This window comes from Erythrolamprus reginae, chromosome 3 (genome assembly GCF_031021105.1).
Source record: "Erythrolamprus reginae isolate rEryReg1 chromosome 3, rEryReg1.hap1, whole genome shotgun sequence".
Classification (NCBI taxonomy): Eukaryota; Metazoa; Chordata; class Lepidosauria; order Squamata; family Dipsadidae; genus Erythrolamprus; species Erythrolamprus reginae.
In genome coordinates this window covers 70,441,502-70,457,949 of record NC_091952.1, presented here as the reverse complement: position 1 = coordinate 70,457,949, position 16,448 = coordinate 70,441,502, and the positions used below count along the sequence as shown (strand labels likewise).

Here is a 16,448-nt window from a genome sequence, read left to right as displayed (position 1 = left end):
GCATCCTTCTTTTCCAGAGCTATGCTCTTGTGGCTTCGTCAGTTCCAACCACACCTGCCTCCAGATAACTTACGGGGCCAACAGGATTTCAACAAAATCTTCGCAGCTGCCCAATATGTAGCAGATGCTACCCTCCAATCTTCTAAATTTGCAGCCAGGTCAGTAGCAGCCTCCACAATGGCCAGAAGACTTCTATGGCTCCGCCCTTGGCAGGCGGGAGTAAGACAGAAGTGGCAGTTAGCCATGGGTCCGCCGAAACGTGACCTCCTCTTCGGAGACCTTCTGGACCCTCTCCTTACAGAGACCACAGACAAGAAAAAGGTCTTGGGACCTACCACCAAGAAGGCCCCTAAACCGTAGCCCTTTCGGCGCACAGGGCGTCTACATCAGGGCTTCGCTTTTCAAAGGAGTCCAGGTCAGTTTTCCCCTCGGTTTCGATCCCAATCTAGAACCACCAGGGGCAGAGGTTCCCGTTATCAGAGAGGATCCTCTTCTACCAGGACTTCCAAAGGAGCCAGATGGTAAGTTTTCCTCCTTTCCCATAGGCTGTCGCCTAGCCTGGTTCTCTTCCGCCTGGCACCGTTCTTGTAAGGACCCCTGGGTCTTTGACACTGTGGAAAGGAGCCTAAGGTTAGAGTTCATTTCACCTCCCCCTAACCGTTTTATTTCTTGTCCTTCTCCCAGTTCCCCTCCATCTCGTATCCGAATGGAGGAGGCTATTTCTCATTTGTTGACTATTAGAGCTTTTCAACCGGTCCCCTCTCTCCAGAGAGGTTTAGGCTTTCTCCCATCCTCTTCATGGTCCCTAAGACCTCTGGAGGCTGGAGAGCCATCTTAGCTCTAAAGAAAATTGAACCGGTTCATAAAATATAGGATTTCAAAATGCATTCCTTATCTTCCATTTTTAGCAGCTCTACATCGGGGAGACTTTATGGTGTCTCTGGATCTCACGGAGGCCTTCCTCCATAACCCCATTGTCAACGTCCATAGGAAATTTCTGCGCTTTACCTTTCAAGGCAGGCATTTTCAGTGTAAGGCCATGCCATTTGGGCTCTACTCAGCTCCCAGAGTCTTCACTAAACTCTTGGGATCCTTGGCGGCTCTTATCCGGGCTTCTCCCATTCATATTTTATGTTATTTAGATGACATTTTAATTCATGGAAATTCCAGAACTGGGTGGCGACAGACCTCTCTTTTACCATGTCGGTTCTACAGAATCATGGTTTCTCCATAAATCTTAAAAGGAGCCACCTTGATCCATCCACTTCCATTCTGCATCTGGGAACTATCATTAATTCTGAGTTATCCCAGGTTTTCCTCTCCACTGAGGGAAAACGCAGCCTTTTGGATCTCATTGCTCGCATCCTGCCCCAGCAATCTACCTCCATTGCCACCCTATCTTCCCTTTGGGTAAAATGGTGTCATCTATTGGTATTGTCCCCTGGGCCTGTCTTCACGCCAGGGAACTACAGTGGCTTCTATTACCTCTCAGAGATCGGGCCACAGCACTCGAATCGTCGCCATTTCACCGACGGTTCGCAGATCCCTCAAGTGGTGGACTTCTCCAGCCCTAGACAAGGGATCTCCCTTCCAGTGCCCCGACCAGTTGTAGTCACCACAGATGCCAGCCTCTCGGGCTGGGGAGCCCACGCCCAGGGTCTTTTAGCTTAGGGCACATGGGCACGGGAGGAGGCTTCCAGGCCCATCAATTGATTAGAATTAAGAGCCGTGTCTCTAGCTCTAAAACAATTCCAACCTCACATCTCCAACCAGCATGTGCTGATTTTCACCGACAATATAGCCACCAAAAGCCATATTTGCAGACAGGGAGGCACAAGAGCCTAGGCCCTCAGGAGGGAGGCCCTGAAGTTAGACCTTTGGGCAGAGAAGAATCTCCAGTCGCTTCTAGCCGACCACATCTCGGGGAGCCTCAACGTCCAAGCGGACTGGCTCTCGCGAGCGACCATAGATCCAGGCGAGTGGAATCTCCATCAGTCACTGTTCCACCAAGTCTGCCTCAGGTTCGGCCATCCAGTGTTGGATCTATTGGCGACCAAAGCCAATGCCCAGCTCCCTCACTTCATCTCCAGGTTCCCGTCTCCGGGAGCAGAGGCAATCACTGCCCTCAGGAGTCCTTGGCCTCCAGGCCTATTGTATGCCTTTCCTCCAATTCCAATTCTGCCAGACGTGATCAAAAAAAATCCTCCTGGAGAAGGCCCGAGTAATTCTGATTGCCCCTTACTGGCCTCGCAGGCCCTGGTTCGCGGACCTCCAACAATGTCCGTCCAGGTCCCCTGGCGACTCCCCGTTTTCGAAGGATATGTTGCAACAGGGGGCCTCCTTCCATCCAGACCCTGAGTGGTTCCACCTCACCGCCTGGTTATTATCCGGAGGGACTTAGACCTGCGAGGGTATGACCCGGACTCAGTAGAAATCATCCTGAAGTCTAGAAGAAGGTCTACCAACCGGATCTACGACCATACTTGGTCCAAATTCCATCAGTGGTGCTTGCAGAAGGGCTTATCTCCCCTGTGTCTTCCCACCCACAGGATAATCACCTTCCTCATGAAAGGCTCCCACCAAGGCCTTTCTACCAGCACCATCCGCCGACACCTGGCCGCCATCTTTTCCGTCTTGGCGGGGCCTCGCAGGCAGCCCCTCCGCTCCCTTCCAGAAATCTAAGAATTTCTAGAGGAGTGGCCAACTTCAGGCCTTCTAAGATCCACAGATATCTCACCTGGGATTTGCCACGGGTTCTCCACTCTCTTACTCAGGCACCTTACGAACCCCTGAACTCTGCGTCCCTCAGGTACCTATCCTTCAAGGTAGCATTCCTGGTGGCGATTACATCCGCCCGACGCATATCTGAGTTGGCAGCCCTTTCTATCAGACAGGACCTTTGTCAGTTTCACCAGGACAAGGTGGTTCTGCGACTGGACCCCACCTTTCTACCAAAGGTCAGTTCCATGTCCCACAGATCTCAGGATACCATATTACCTTCCTTCTGCCTCCAACGAGAGCATCCCCTGGCAACTAGATGGCACATTCTGGATCTCACTAGAGCGCTAAAGGTTTATATCCAACGCACAAGATCCATCCGGAGGTCTGAAGCACTCTTCATAGCCTACCATCCCAGATCCTTGGGATCCAGAGTGCCTTCTACAGTAATAGGTCGTTGGATCAGAGGGACCATCTCTAAGGCCTACGAGACAGCTTCCCTTTCCATTCCAAGGAATATTACAGCGCATTCCACCAGAAGTGCTGCCACATCTGCCGCTTGGGCGACTCAGGCTCCGTTGGAAGAGGTCTGCAAAGCAGCCACTTGGGCCTCGCCAAATTCCTTCATCAACGATTCGTACGCATCAGCGGACGCTGCCTTCGGCAGAAGAGTACTCCAATCCGTTATCTCTCACGATAGCTATGTACTCCCACCCTAGGGACCTATCTCTTGGGTATGTCCCATGTGACTGCTGGACCCACTCCTTCAGTACGGAGAATAGGCGTTGATTGCTTACCTGAACGCCTCTTCTCGTACGGTGAGTGGGTACAGCAGTCACTTCCCTCCCTTTGTGTGGTCTTCTTTACTTTCTATTCTATTTCTTATAACACATGAGAGTTGAACATTAAAGAGCTTCACTACTGAGCCTAGTCTATGGATTCGCGAATTCTGGGGAAGGGGCGGATCCAGCACTCTTTTTTAATACTAGGCTCAGTTCCAACGGATTGGACAGGAGCAACCCATGTGACTGCTGTACCCACTCACCGTACGAGAAGAGGCGTTCAGGTAAGCAATCAACGCCTATTCTGTTTATATCTGTTGGTGCCCCCAGTTGTGGCCACTGCTACAAAAATATTCTCCCAGAATACTGATGATCAGCTGTTCCAGGCTGCGGGAATTGCCAATGCCCATCACTGCCTCCACGTGCCCCATTTCTTGTCTCCTTGTGTCCCATTTTCTGCACATCCTGTTTGGCAGCAATGGACAGTGGCCAGGCGGTTTTCCACCGCCTGGAACAGGCTTAAAATGGGGTGCATGGAGGCTGAAAATGGGGTGTACAGGGATGGTGATGGGTGGCGGTAAATCCCGCAGCCTGGAACAGCTGATCGTCAGGATTTTGGCTGACTGATTCAACCACCATTCAGCTGTTTACTGTTTGCTGCAGGGAGGCAAATTACTGGAAGGCAGGAGCAGATTTTTTTTTCTTGTTTTCCTCCCCAAAAGCTGGGTGCATCTTATAGTCTGGAGCAGTCTGAAAAATACGATACTTCAGAACTGGCTCTCCAAGCCACATGCAAAAGGAAAGCAGCATGCCTGATCCTGTTAGCGTATGGGGACAAAAGGAACGAAGGCCTGTTCAAACCCTGCACAAATCCCTCCTATTTCTAAACAAGTCTTTTGCAGCCAGTCAAGGCAATTATGTTCTACTCTACAGCTTCCTGTTAGCTGAACTCTCTTTGGAATAATAGCTGGCCTACTGAACTGCTGTTCTTGCAAGACAAAAACAAAAAAACTCAAATCAAAACACTCCAATAATTAGATTTTAAAATGCATTTTCCCTTTATGATAAAGGATTTTAAATGTTCCTTAATATCCAACCATGCAATTAAGATCAGCAATTTTGGAGCAAAATCAGTAGCAACTCTCATAAGGCAGTTAGAGGCAAAGAGGTTCTTAAAGTTTAACCCTGTAACATTTTAAAGACTTTTTCACTGCAAGAAAAGGACAAGCAGAAGGAATGCAAAAAGATTTGCAGCACAGTATTGTAGTGTGAAACACTTCTCATTCAAAATTCCAATAACTCCACTCAACTTTTAGCCCCATTCCTAGTTCTGGGTATTTTTTAATCCCAACAGTTAATACTGCAGGTCTTGATCACACACACACATTCTCAGTGGACATTTATTATTTTTCTATTTTTTCAAAACTTTTTTTTTTTTCAGTTCTAAAGACTTTCAGATTCCTAAAGTAGAATTCTCCCACACGAGCAGGAGAAATGATTTATTACTGTTACCTTTAAGAACCTCTTTTGGGATGTCCAGAACTAACCAGAGTGGGTGTGGCTTTGAGGGTTGGAGGGATTTAAAAGGTGGGCGTGAGTATAAGAGGTATCGCCACGTCAACCAGTATGAGTATATAGGGCTAATTGATATGTTTGGAATTCTATTAATCTACAGCATTTTGTCTCTACAGAGGCCGGCGAGATATTCAGTGGACCAACTTAGATCCTATTCAATTGATGGAGGAACTGGGTCAATTTGCCTCATTGGAAGGATTCAAGGAGATGTTGGATAAGGCAGAGGTTGGCCAGGCCTATATGGAGAGGCCTTGCCTCGATCCTTTTGACCCTGAATGTCCTCCTAGTGCTCCCAACAGCCAAAGCCAGAAGGTGAGTTTTCCCCAATTTTCAGTGTATTTATGACAATAAGAGCCAACCTGATCCCCCCCCCCAAAAAAAAAACTTTTAAGTTTAAAGTAATTTGCTGAAAGAGTGAGTTGGGCTTTGGTAGAGGGATATTTAATCTTTTAAAGGAAAATATTTGTTGCTCAGGGTTAGCAACAGCATTTAGACTTATAGAACTGCAGAAAAAAACAATTGCTGCCAACCTGCTTTCCATTGAGGACCTGTATATTGCACGAGTCGAAAAGAGGGCAGGGAAAATATTTACTGACCCCTCACATCCTGGACACAAACTGTTTCAACTCCTACCCTCAAAACGTCGCTACAGAGCATTGCACACCAAGACAACTAGACACAAGAACAGTTTTCCCCCGAACGCCATCACTCTGCTAAACAAATAATTCCCTCAACACTGTCAGACTTTTTACTAAATCTGCACTTCTATTTTCTCATCATTCCTATCATCCTTTTCCTCCCGCGTAGGACTGTATGACTGTAACTTGTTGCTTGTATCCTAAGATTTTTTATTAATATTGATTGTTTCTTCATTGCTTATTTGACCCCTATGACAATCATTACGTGTTGTATCACATGATTCTTGACAATTGTATCTTTTTCTTTTATGCACGCTGAGATCATCTGCACCAAGACAAATTCCTTGTGTGTCCAATCACACTTGGCCAATAAAATTCTATTCTATTCTGTTCTGTTCTATTCTATTCTATTCTTCATAGTGCTTTACAGCCCTCTTTAAGCGGTTTACAGAGAGTGAGCAATTGCCCCCAACAATCTGGGTCCTCATTTTACTGACCTCGGAAGGATGAACGGCTGACTCAACCTTGAGCCTACTGAGATTCAATCTGCCAAACTGCTGGCAGAAGGTGATCAGCAGAAGTAGCTTGCCGTACTGCACTCTAACCACTGCACCACCGAGGGTTGAAATGGGGGATCTTGATGCTCTGTGACATTGGTTGTTTTCTTGCAGTCATTTTGTTACCCAAACTAGGTAACCTCATTAGTAAATGGTCTCCATTTATATTTTAGTGCTTGCTCTGTCAGTGTTGGTGGAAGTAGATACTGGAGGTTCTTCTTCTGTTTACTGTTAGCTTGTATGTCAGTTCTTTGAATGGGGTATTGCTTACTTCTTGATTGTTGGTCTATTTAATTCATTTTCCTATGTTGTTTACCCCAAAGTAAATTGATTTTCATCGTGAGAACCTGCTGTCACTGTGGGGAAATCTGTTTTAAAATTGGTGCCTATATTCAACCAGGGTAACAACCCTGTATTTTGACAATATATAAAGATACTTTTTAAGCATTTATCAAATACCGATTTTCATTCTCTGTTTCTTCAGTTTCAGTAATAATTTTTGTTTTGAATGTTTAAATTTTTTGTTTGTTTTGTTTTGTAATATCATTTTCTGATATTTAGTGTTGCATATGAAGTGCAAGACTATGCCAAAAACGTTCAGTGCAGAATCCAGAAATTGTATCAAATTGGGCTAGATAAGCCAATGTTTTAATGCGCAATCATCAGCTTCTATTATCTCTTTTTAAATCTGGCTCTCCCATAGTCCTAATATTCTTATACATGCAGCTAATCTTGGAAAGTCATTGCCATTATTTTTATTGCAATTTCAGCAAATAGTTTACTGTTCCAAGTAATATTTTGCTTATTTTCCATTATGACTGCATTTGACAAGATCCAGCAAGATATTAACAATGCTGAATTTCTATAATGATCCTGTTAGTAATTTAAAAAAGAAAAGAAAGGGTAGATCATTATAATATTACAGACCATGCTGAAAAAGAATATAGATTACTTTATGGAAAAGATGCAAAATTTGCCATTAGTGCAAAGAATTTAGAAATTTAGAATTCAGGCTCCCATAAATTAGTAGCAAGAAGTTTAAAATTAGCACTCTTTTGAAAAATCAGGAAAAAATGAGTAAAAATAATCTTTTTTAAAAAGAAAAGAATGGTTAGATCATTATAATATTACAGACCATGCTGGAAAAAAAATATAGAATACTTTATGAAAAGGATGCAAAAGTTGCCATTAGTGCAAATAATTTAGAAATTTAGAATTCAGCCCCCCATAAATTAGTAGCAAGAAATTGAAAATTGGCACTCTTTTGATAAATGAAGGAAAAATGAGTAAGAATAATCAACTGATTAAAATAAATTATCCAAATGAAAGATTGAGGGGTTCTTTTTCCTACCATTCATAGCTATTTCCTATAAGATAACTGCAAGCGCATACTAAGTTATATGTGTGAAAATGAAAGAGATTGGCTTTAAAGAGAGATGATTCTCTTGATTGAGTGGAAGAGGAGAGAATCAAGGAGACCAGCTTCATTGTCATATGTATATTTGTTCATATGGAACCATATGGTCATTTCTTGAAGGCCAGAGACGTGTTCTCAGGCTATGTGTGGCCAAACAGGGGCAGCTAACTGTGGGGTCCCCCATTTCATTAGCTTTGCCCTTCTTATTCAGGCTATGGGGAGGCCAAATGAATGCATGGCCCCGTGCCAAGGAGGCTCATGCTGGACTGATAGTGCTGATTAAGGCAGGCGTAGTGCAAGTGCTGACCAGCAGGTGGTCAGGGTTGGAATGTAGTCCAGAACAGATGGCGGCATGGCAGCGCTTGGAAAACAGAGGAGGAGACGCACAGCCTGTGAACACGACATACACACAGAGACTGGGAGATGTGTGACGGAGGAGGACCAGCTCAGGGTGTGGGAAGGTGGGATTGCAGCTATAATGATAAGAGGCTTAAAGACCCTTTTTCCCACCCTTTTTTTTCTCCACCAGAGAAAAAAAAAGAAAGATATGTCTTTAAGTCTGAAAGAAATACCCAAAGTGCCAGCAACTGAGCATCTGTGGCTATGTGTATGTGTGCGTCAAGAGAGATACACACTGTTCAAGAAAATAAAGGGAACACTCACAGAACACATCCTAGATCTGAATGAATGAAATATTCTCATTGAATGCTTTGTTCTGTACAAAGTTGAATGTGCACAACAGGATGTGAAATTGATTGTCAATCAGTGTTGCTTCCTAAGTGGACAGTTTGATTTCCCAGAAGTTTAATTTACTTGGAGTCCTATTGTGTGGTTTAAGTGTTCCCTTTATTTTTTTTTGAGCAGTATATTTAGATGATTTCTGGCCAAATACAATCAGCATGTATTTGCTCTTCTTCAACTTCAATGCAAATTCCCAGAATTCTTCAGCCATGAAAAACCAGAATGTTGTGCAAAATTATTGTGATGTTTTTTTTAAATGGATAAATTGAATAAATAAAGCTTTAAAGAAAAAAGGGGAGAAAAAGAAAACCAGAATGATTCTGTAAAGTAGAACGATTCATGTTGATCACTGGAACTTTTTATATTTCTTTATTTTGATAGATATAATCCAGTGCTTGTTTACTTAGATTTGTTTGTTCGTTCATCTGTCCAGTCTGAAAACCTCCAAGCAGATGGAATAGATAGAGATACATTAAAGCAGGGGTCTCCAACCTTAGCAATTTTAAGACTTGTGGACTTCATCTCTGGGATTTAAAGTCCAAAAGTCTTGAACTTGTCAAGGTTGAAGACCCCTGCATTAAAGTATGACAGTGTGGTTTTAGAAGGTCTTTTTGGTAAACAGGTTCAAATCCCATGGAATGACACTGGAACAGATAGCCCTAGACCAGGGGTAGGCAAATTTGACTTTTCTATGACTTATGGACGTCAACTCCCAGAATTCCTGAGCCAATCATGCTAGCTCAGAAATTCAGGGAGTTGAAACCCACATGTCATAGAAGAGCCAACGTTGCCTACCCCTGCCTTAGACTTTCAGCCTAATTTCCCTTCTTAAGCAAGCTAATTAGCCTAATTTCTTGTTAGGAAATAAATTAGTACTTAATCTATAAAACCACAAGGCTTTTGCTCTCTCATAAGCCCAGCTTGATATTTTTCTTTTAGGTTTTTGCTGCCTCTCATAATTTCTTGGATCTGACATTTGCCAAAGAGCAACATTTACCCTTGTTTGCCGTAGTTGACCAGTTTGTGTACATTTGTAGTAAATAATCAATCTTAAGCAAAACAGGGTTCCTTGAGGATTCATTGGTTGTAGTTTCTCAGCTTTCAAGAGCTAGATTGAGGTATAGAGAGTTAGAATAGAATAGAGTAGAGTAGCGTAGAATAGAATAGAATAGATTTTTTTATTGACCAAGTGTGATTGTACACACAAGGAAACATAAAAGAAAAGATACATTTGTCAAGAATCATGAGATAAAACACTTAATGATTTTCGTAGGTGTCAAATAAGCAATGAGGAAACCATCAGTATTAATAAAAATCTTAAGGATACAAGCAACAAGTTACAGTGATACAGTCATAAGTGGGAGGAAATAGGTGATAGGATAGGATACAGTCATACAGTCATAAGTGGGAGGAAATGGATGAGAAAAAAACTACTAGTAATCGTAGTGCAGACTTAGTAAATACATACTATAGATTGACAGTGTTGAGGAAATTATTTATTTAGCAGAGTGATGCCATTCGGGGAAAAACTGTTCTTGTGTCTAGTTGTCTTGGTGAGCAGTGCTCCATAGTGATGCTTACAGTAATAGTAATAGTAGTAGTAGTAGTAGTAGTAGTAGTAGTAGTAGTAGTAATAATAATAATAATAATAATAATTTATTGGATTTGTATGCCGCCCCTCTCCATAGACTCGTAGTAATTGTAGTTATCACTTACTATGGAAAATTCTTTGATAGCATTCTCACTTTGCATTCTCCTCTTGTTTGCTCCTGCCAGAAACCACACATCCCTTCTGAACTCACGGGGGGCTGCCATGGCTTCTCCCGGAAATACATGCATTGGCAAGAGGAGCTCATCTTGGGAGGCACAGTAAAAGATCCTCAAGGAAAACTGCACAAGTAAGTTGGATTGTGAGTCCCTCTGTGTATTAGGAAAAGATTTCTGTTTTGGAATAAATGTGGCCGAATCTTGCAGATCAGGTGACTTCCCTTTATATGGAGGAAAATTAAAGATGGTAGTCAGTGGCATCCATCCACTACATTTGTTTTTCAACTCAAAATGAAGGACATGCCTCTGGGAAATGAGTAAACTTCATTCTTCCTGCTCTACACTTTGAAATGGTGCTATATTGGCCCCCGAGCCAGCATGTAACTTGAGGCTTCTTAGGCTTCAATTTCTGTGAGTGATGGGTGCATCCCTATGGCCTGACCCCAGGAACAACTGGCAAACATTTCTCAAGCCATGGGATTTATGTTGATCCCCGAAGCCTGGGCTGCCGTTATCCCTTCCTTCCTGAAGCTACTGCTCAACACAATCCCTTCCATTTAATGTGGATGCTATCTTAAAACTCAAACACCTGTTTTTACTATTCTGAACAGCAGATTCTAGAGGGAGCTCATATGTAGGCAAATTTGAGCTTCTCAATAGAATCTGACCTTCAAAATTGTTCCCCGTACCAAGTGTTGGTAATGACCTTTAAAGCCCTACATGGCATTGGGCCAGAATACATCCGGAACCGCCGTCTACCGCACGAATCCCAGCGGCCGATAAGGTCCCACAGAGTTGGCCTTCTCCGGGTCCCGTCAGCCAAACAATGTCGTTTGGCGGGCCCCAGGGGAAGAGCCTTCTCTGTGGCGGCCCCGGCTCTCTGGAATCAACTCCCCCCAGAGATTAGAACGGCCCCCCACCCTCCTTGTCTTTCGCAAATTACTCAAGACCCACCTTTATCGCCAAGCATGGGGGAGTTAAGATATTCTTTCCCCCAAGGCCATTACAAGTTATGCATGGTATGTTTGTGTGTATGTTTGGTTTTACTATAAGGGTTTTTAGTTGTTTTATTAATTGGATTGTTACATGCTGTTTTTTATCATTGTTGTTAGCCGCCTCAAGTCTGCGGAGAGGAGCGGCATACAAATCCAATAAATAAATAAATAAATAAATAAATAATAATAATAATAATAATAATAATAATAATAATATCACTTTGGAAATTTGGTCCTCTTCCAATCTCTTTGTCATCCTTGGTACAATGCTGGGTCCATAGCCATTTTTTGGCCAGATTACTGCTATTTAAGTATAGTAGGACACTTTTCACATGCTGGTTTGGTCAGGATCATTACTGAATTTTCTCATACATTATGCATGTAGAAATAAATTATTATGGATGCCTCTGTCTTTGAATTCTTTGTCTGGCAAAGTAAAGGGAGAAAGAAAGATTGCTGATGAGAACATAAATAGCTGTTTTTGTTTTTAAAAATAATAAATGCAATAAAGCAACTAAGAAATATAAAAGCATGCTCACTTCTTTTCAAAGGTTGAGATGCAAGTGCAAAATATTCTAGAACAGGGTTCTCCAACCTTGGCAATTTTAAGACTTGTGGACTTCAACTCTCAGAATTCCTCAGCCAGTTTACTGAGGAACTCTGGGAGTTGAAGTCCACAAGTCTTAAAGTTGCCAAGATTGGAGAGCCCTCTTCTAGAAAGTAAACCTTTGTGTCTCTTTCAGTACATGAAGTCTTGTGTTTTTGGATGGGTTGAACAACCACATGGTGAACAATATGAGCAATCGTCTCCACAAGCCCAAATCATAGGCCTAAAGTATCTGCCATCATAGGCCATTTGGAAAGGCTGATGGTTTCACTTATTTAATTAATTAACTAATTAATTAATTGGATTTATATGCCACCCCTTTTCAACAACTCGGAGCGGCTTACAACATATGAAAATGACAATTAAAAAATCTTAAATCCAATTAGCTTAAAATTAACTAGTTTAAGAACCCCGATTTATTTCCATTCACTTGCTCCCATTCATACAATAACCCATACATTTCATTCATCAGCCAGGGGGCAAGTACTTAATAGCCCCAAGCCTGATGACACAAATGAGTCTTCAGACTCTTGAGAAAGGCGAGGAGGGGGGGCAACAATGCCGCTTGGCGGGACCCAGGGGAAGAGCCTTCTCTGTGGTGGCCCCAGCCCTCTGGAACCAACTCCCCCCAGAGATTAGAATTGCCCCCACCCTCCTTGCCTTTCGTAAGCTGCTTAAAACCCACCTCTGCCACCAGGCATGGGGGAATTGAGATACGCTTTCCCCCTAGGCCTTTACAATTTTATGCATGGTATGTCTGTATGTATGATTGGTTTTTATAATAATGGGTTTTTAAACTGTTTTTAGTATTGGATTATTGTTATATGCTGTGTCTGTGGAGAGGGGCGGCATACAAATCCAATAAATAATAATAGTAATAAAAATTTCTGGGGGAGCTGATTCCAGAGGGCTGGAGCCTCCAGAGAGAAGGCTGTTGCCCTAGATCCCGCCAAACAACATTATCTGGTTGACGGGACCTGGAGAAGGCCGACTCTGGGGGACCTGACCGGTCGCTGGGATTCATGCGGCAGGAGGCGATCCCGTAATTAATCTGGTCCGTTGTTGCCATGCAGGGCTTTATAGGTCATAACTAGCACTTTGAATTGTGTCTGGAAACCAATCAGCTGACAAAACCAAACCACTTTAATTTTGCTTGGAGCAGTAGGTGACATGGAGGACATTGCAGCATTGTTCATTTTGTATTACGTTTAGATGTGTATATGAGTCATTTGCTTGGACTGAAAGGAAGTGCTGAAAATAAACTTCTGAAAGAGCTGATGGTGATGACAGAATTCCTGTTTTCTACCTCAGACTGTGTAAAATGCTTTGGCAACAGAGTTTAGGCAGAAGAAGGGGGTCTCTAAGCCCATTTTTCTTTCTCCAGAGCTGAAGCCCTGCAAAGCATGTTCCTGCTGATGAGCCCACGACAACTTTACGAGCACTACCGGGATGACTATGAGATACATGATATCAGCTGGAGCGAGGAGAAGGCTGCCGCTGTGCTGGAGGCTTGGCAGCGGGAATTCGTTGAGGTGAGGTGCCAATACGGCTATTCTGGCAATGACACCAATGTGCTGTCCGATGTGATGCAAGTATGGAATGAGAGTTGAAAAGAGGCATGCAGAACAAGGCACAAATGTGTGTCAGTGAGGGGAGATTATATAGCATGCAAAACTATGTTCAATACTGTACTTGCTTACAAACATAAATTATGTTTGACTGTTTGTGTATGACTGCTTGTAAATACTACTAAGCAGACTTTTTTCTTTAACAAGAAAGGAAAAAAGAACACCAATTATTGCCCAGGATAAGATTTGAATATATGATATGAATATATGATATGCAATATACAAGGTAAACCATGCTTAAAAATCTCTTTGACATCCAATGAACTTTTATCTAGTGATACAAAATGCTTGGCTAAATAGAGACCATACATAAAGTATCGACAATAGATTTATTATACTTGAGTGGATTCTAGGATGGACACACATATTTTACTGTGTTGTTACTGTTGTTATATTTTGTTGTTTCTGTATTTTATGACTATTGTTAGTCACCGTGAGTCCTTTTTGGAGAGGGAGGCATATACATAGTAAATAAATAAATTGAAATGGCAAGAGGATGATTGAGGCAGATTTTTATTTTCCTGGAAATGCTTCAGTTTTTTACGAAACACAATTAGAGCAATAGGTTGTTTGTGAGCATCCTAGGCATATCTTATGAGAATGATTGCTTTATTAAATGAATGTCGGCAAAGCAGTACAAGCAGAGATGGGCTGCTAAGGTGGAACGGTGACATGTGCTCGCCCCCATGGGCACACCTGCGTGTCTGTGTGCGATTTTGCTACCTGCCCAGGTGCAGTAGCATAATTGCGCTGGACTCCGCTAGCACTCGGAGCTACGGGAACGAGCACATGTCACTGTTCCACCTTACCAGCCCATCTCTACATAGACTAACTATCCTGGGCCTTGAAAGCTTAGAACTACGACGCCTAAAACACGATTTGAGTATTGCCCACAAGATCATACGCTGCAACGTCCTTCCGATCAACGACTACTTCAGCTTCAACAGCAACAACACAAGAGCACGCAACAGATTCAAACTTAATATTAATCGCTCCAAACTTGACTGTAAAAAATATGACTTTAACAATCGAGTTGTCGAAGCGTGGAACTCATTACCGGACTCAATAGTGTCAACCCCTAACCCCCAACATTTCTCCCTTAGACTCTCCACGATTGACCTCTCCAGGTTCCTAAGAGGCCAGTAAGGGGCGTACATAAGTGCACTGATGTGCCTATCGTCCCCTGTCCAATTGTCTTTCCTTATCCCTTTTATCTTATATATTCTATCCTTTATATATATCCTCTTCCTATCTACTTCTCTTCTTTTTTACTTCCTATCTTTATATTGTCTTATTGTCTATTCTCTTTCATATGTATTGTATATTGGACAAAGAATAAATAAATAAATAAATAAATAAATAAATAAATAAATAAAGTGTTTTCTTAGATGCACTGTCTTACCAGTTTTGTCTCTTTCCAGGTGGCCCAGGAATCTCTGCCTTCAAATTATTCTCAGACTATTCATGCCTTCTCTACCACCACGCTCAGTGATATCATGAAGTCCTTTTCGGATGTGAGCACCATCCGTGTAGCTGGCGGTTACCTGCTAATGGTGCGTTGCAGCTTCTTTCCCTCCTTATTTATTTCACAATAATTATGGACAGTGGATATTTCCCCCATATTCCTACTCTCACCCTTAAAGATGTCTGTTCCCATCTCTTTGCAGCTAGCATATGCTTGCGTCACCCTGCTGCGCTGGGACTGCTCCAAATCGCAGGGGGCTGTGGGCCTGGCTGGAGTCCTCCTAGTTGCCCTTTCAGTAGCAGCAGGACTTGGACTTTGCTCCTTGCTTGGAATTTCATTCAATGCAGCCACCACTCAGGTACGCTTCCCCCCATTTGGGAGGTCCAGATTCCCTGATTTTAAAAGAAAAAGAAATTGTAACCTTTCAGTCTACATTGTCTCTTTTCTTCCTAATCTGCAACATTAGTTATTCTGGCTTAAGGTTGACTCATCCTTGCATCTTTCTGCGGTTGGTAAAATGAGGACCCAGATTGTTGGGGGTAATGTGCTGACTCTGTAAACCAGTGTTTCCCAGCCTTGGCAATTTGAAGATATCTGGACTTCAATTCCCAGAATTCCCCAGCCAGTCTTAGAGAAGACTGTAAAAGTCCCCTACTTGACAAAATCATACACTGGGACTGTAATAAACAATTATCTTACTTTCTTCAGGGTACAAATATATATGTAGTTTCTAGAACCGTTAAGTTTATAGTCAGGGCTGTTCAGATGAGAATACGTTTTATAGAACATATTAGGGTGGCATGCAAAGGAGATGAATTCACCTAAGAATATTTTATATCAGTACCTTACATCTATTTAATATAATCCTTTGCATGAGTTATATTCTCATGTTTTACTACTCAATTTTAGCATATTATACTGTATTTTAACTTATTTATCCAAATTCTCTTTATTTTATCCAATTTTATTGTATTTTAACCAGTCGCAGTTTTATGACGACCAATGTGGTCACTATTTTTGCTTTGATATGGTCGATTGACTGTAAAAGCACTGTGAAGTATTATATAAGTCTAAGTCAGTGATGGTGAACCTATGGCACGAATGCCACAGGTGGCACTTGGAGCCATATCTGCTAGCACCTGTTCTGCCGGCGTATTTCAACTGCCTATAATTATAGGGTAATTAGTCCAGGAAGACACACACCACACGGTAAAAGGAAAACCCAAAAGTTTTTATAAACAGAAAAACAGAAACAGCTCCCTTTTTAAATGTCAAAGGGATTTTCTGGTACACACAAGGCACAGGTTAAATGCAATCCAATTGCTCACCCAATAAATGGGAAATTGAGTCCAATTCTAAAGTCCAGAGAGTCCACACACAATCTTGAACAGCACAAAAACCACGATCTTGACAAAACAATGAATCAGATAAACTGCCATGAGGCTAAAACACCAAGCTGCACTTTTATCTGTAGCACTAATTACAGCAGCCCCACCCAACCACAGGTGGCCTCATTTTCTCTTGTAATAATCCTTCAGTTGTTGTCTCCTATGCATCA

At 42.5% G+C, this 16,448-nt stretch overlaps 1 protein-coding gene across 1 annotated transcript in view; it reads left to right on the top strand.

The window, feature by feature from the left end:
* The window catches only part of PTCH2 (patched 2), a 95,108-nt gene that overhangs the window by 54,150 nt on the left and 24,510 nt on the right, over positions 1–16,448 (top strand). The window contains exons 6-10 of the mRNA XM_070745774.1: positions 5,192–5,387; positions 10,205–10,326; positions 13,182–13,329; positions 14,847–14,978; positions 15,093–15,248. Of these exons, the coding sequence (XP_070601875.1) occupies positions 5,192–5,387; positions 10,205–10,326; positions 13,182–13,329; positions 14,847–14,978; positions 15,093–15,248 (754 nt within the window). The remainder of the gene's footprint in view (positions 1–5,191; positions 5,388–10,204; positions 10,327–13,181; positions 13,330–14,846; positions 14,979–15,092; positions 15,249–16,448) is intronic.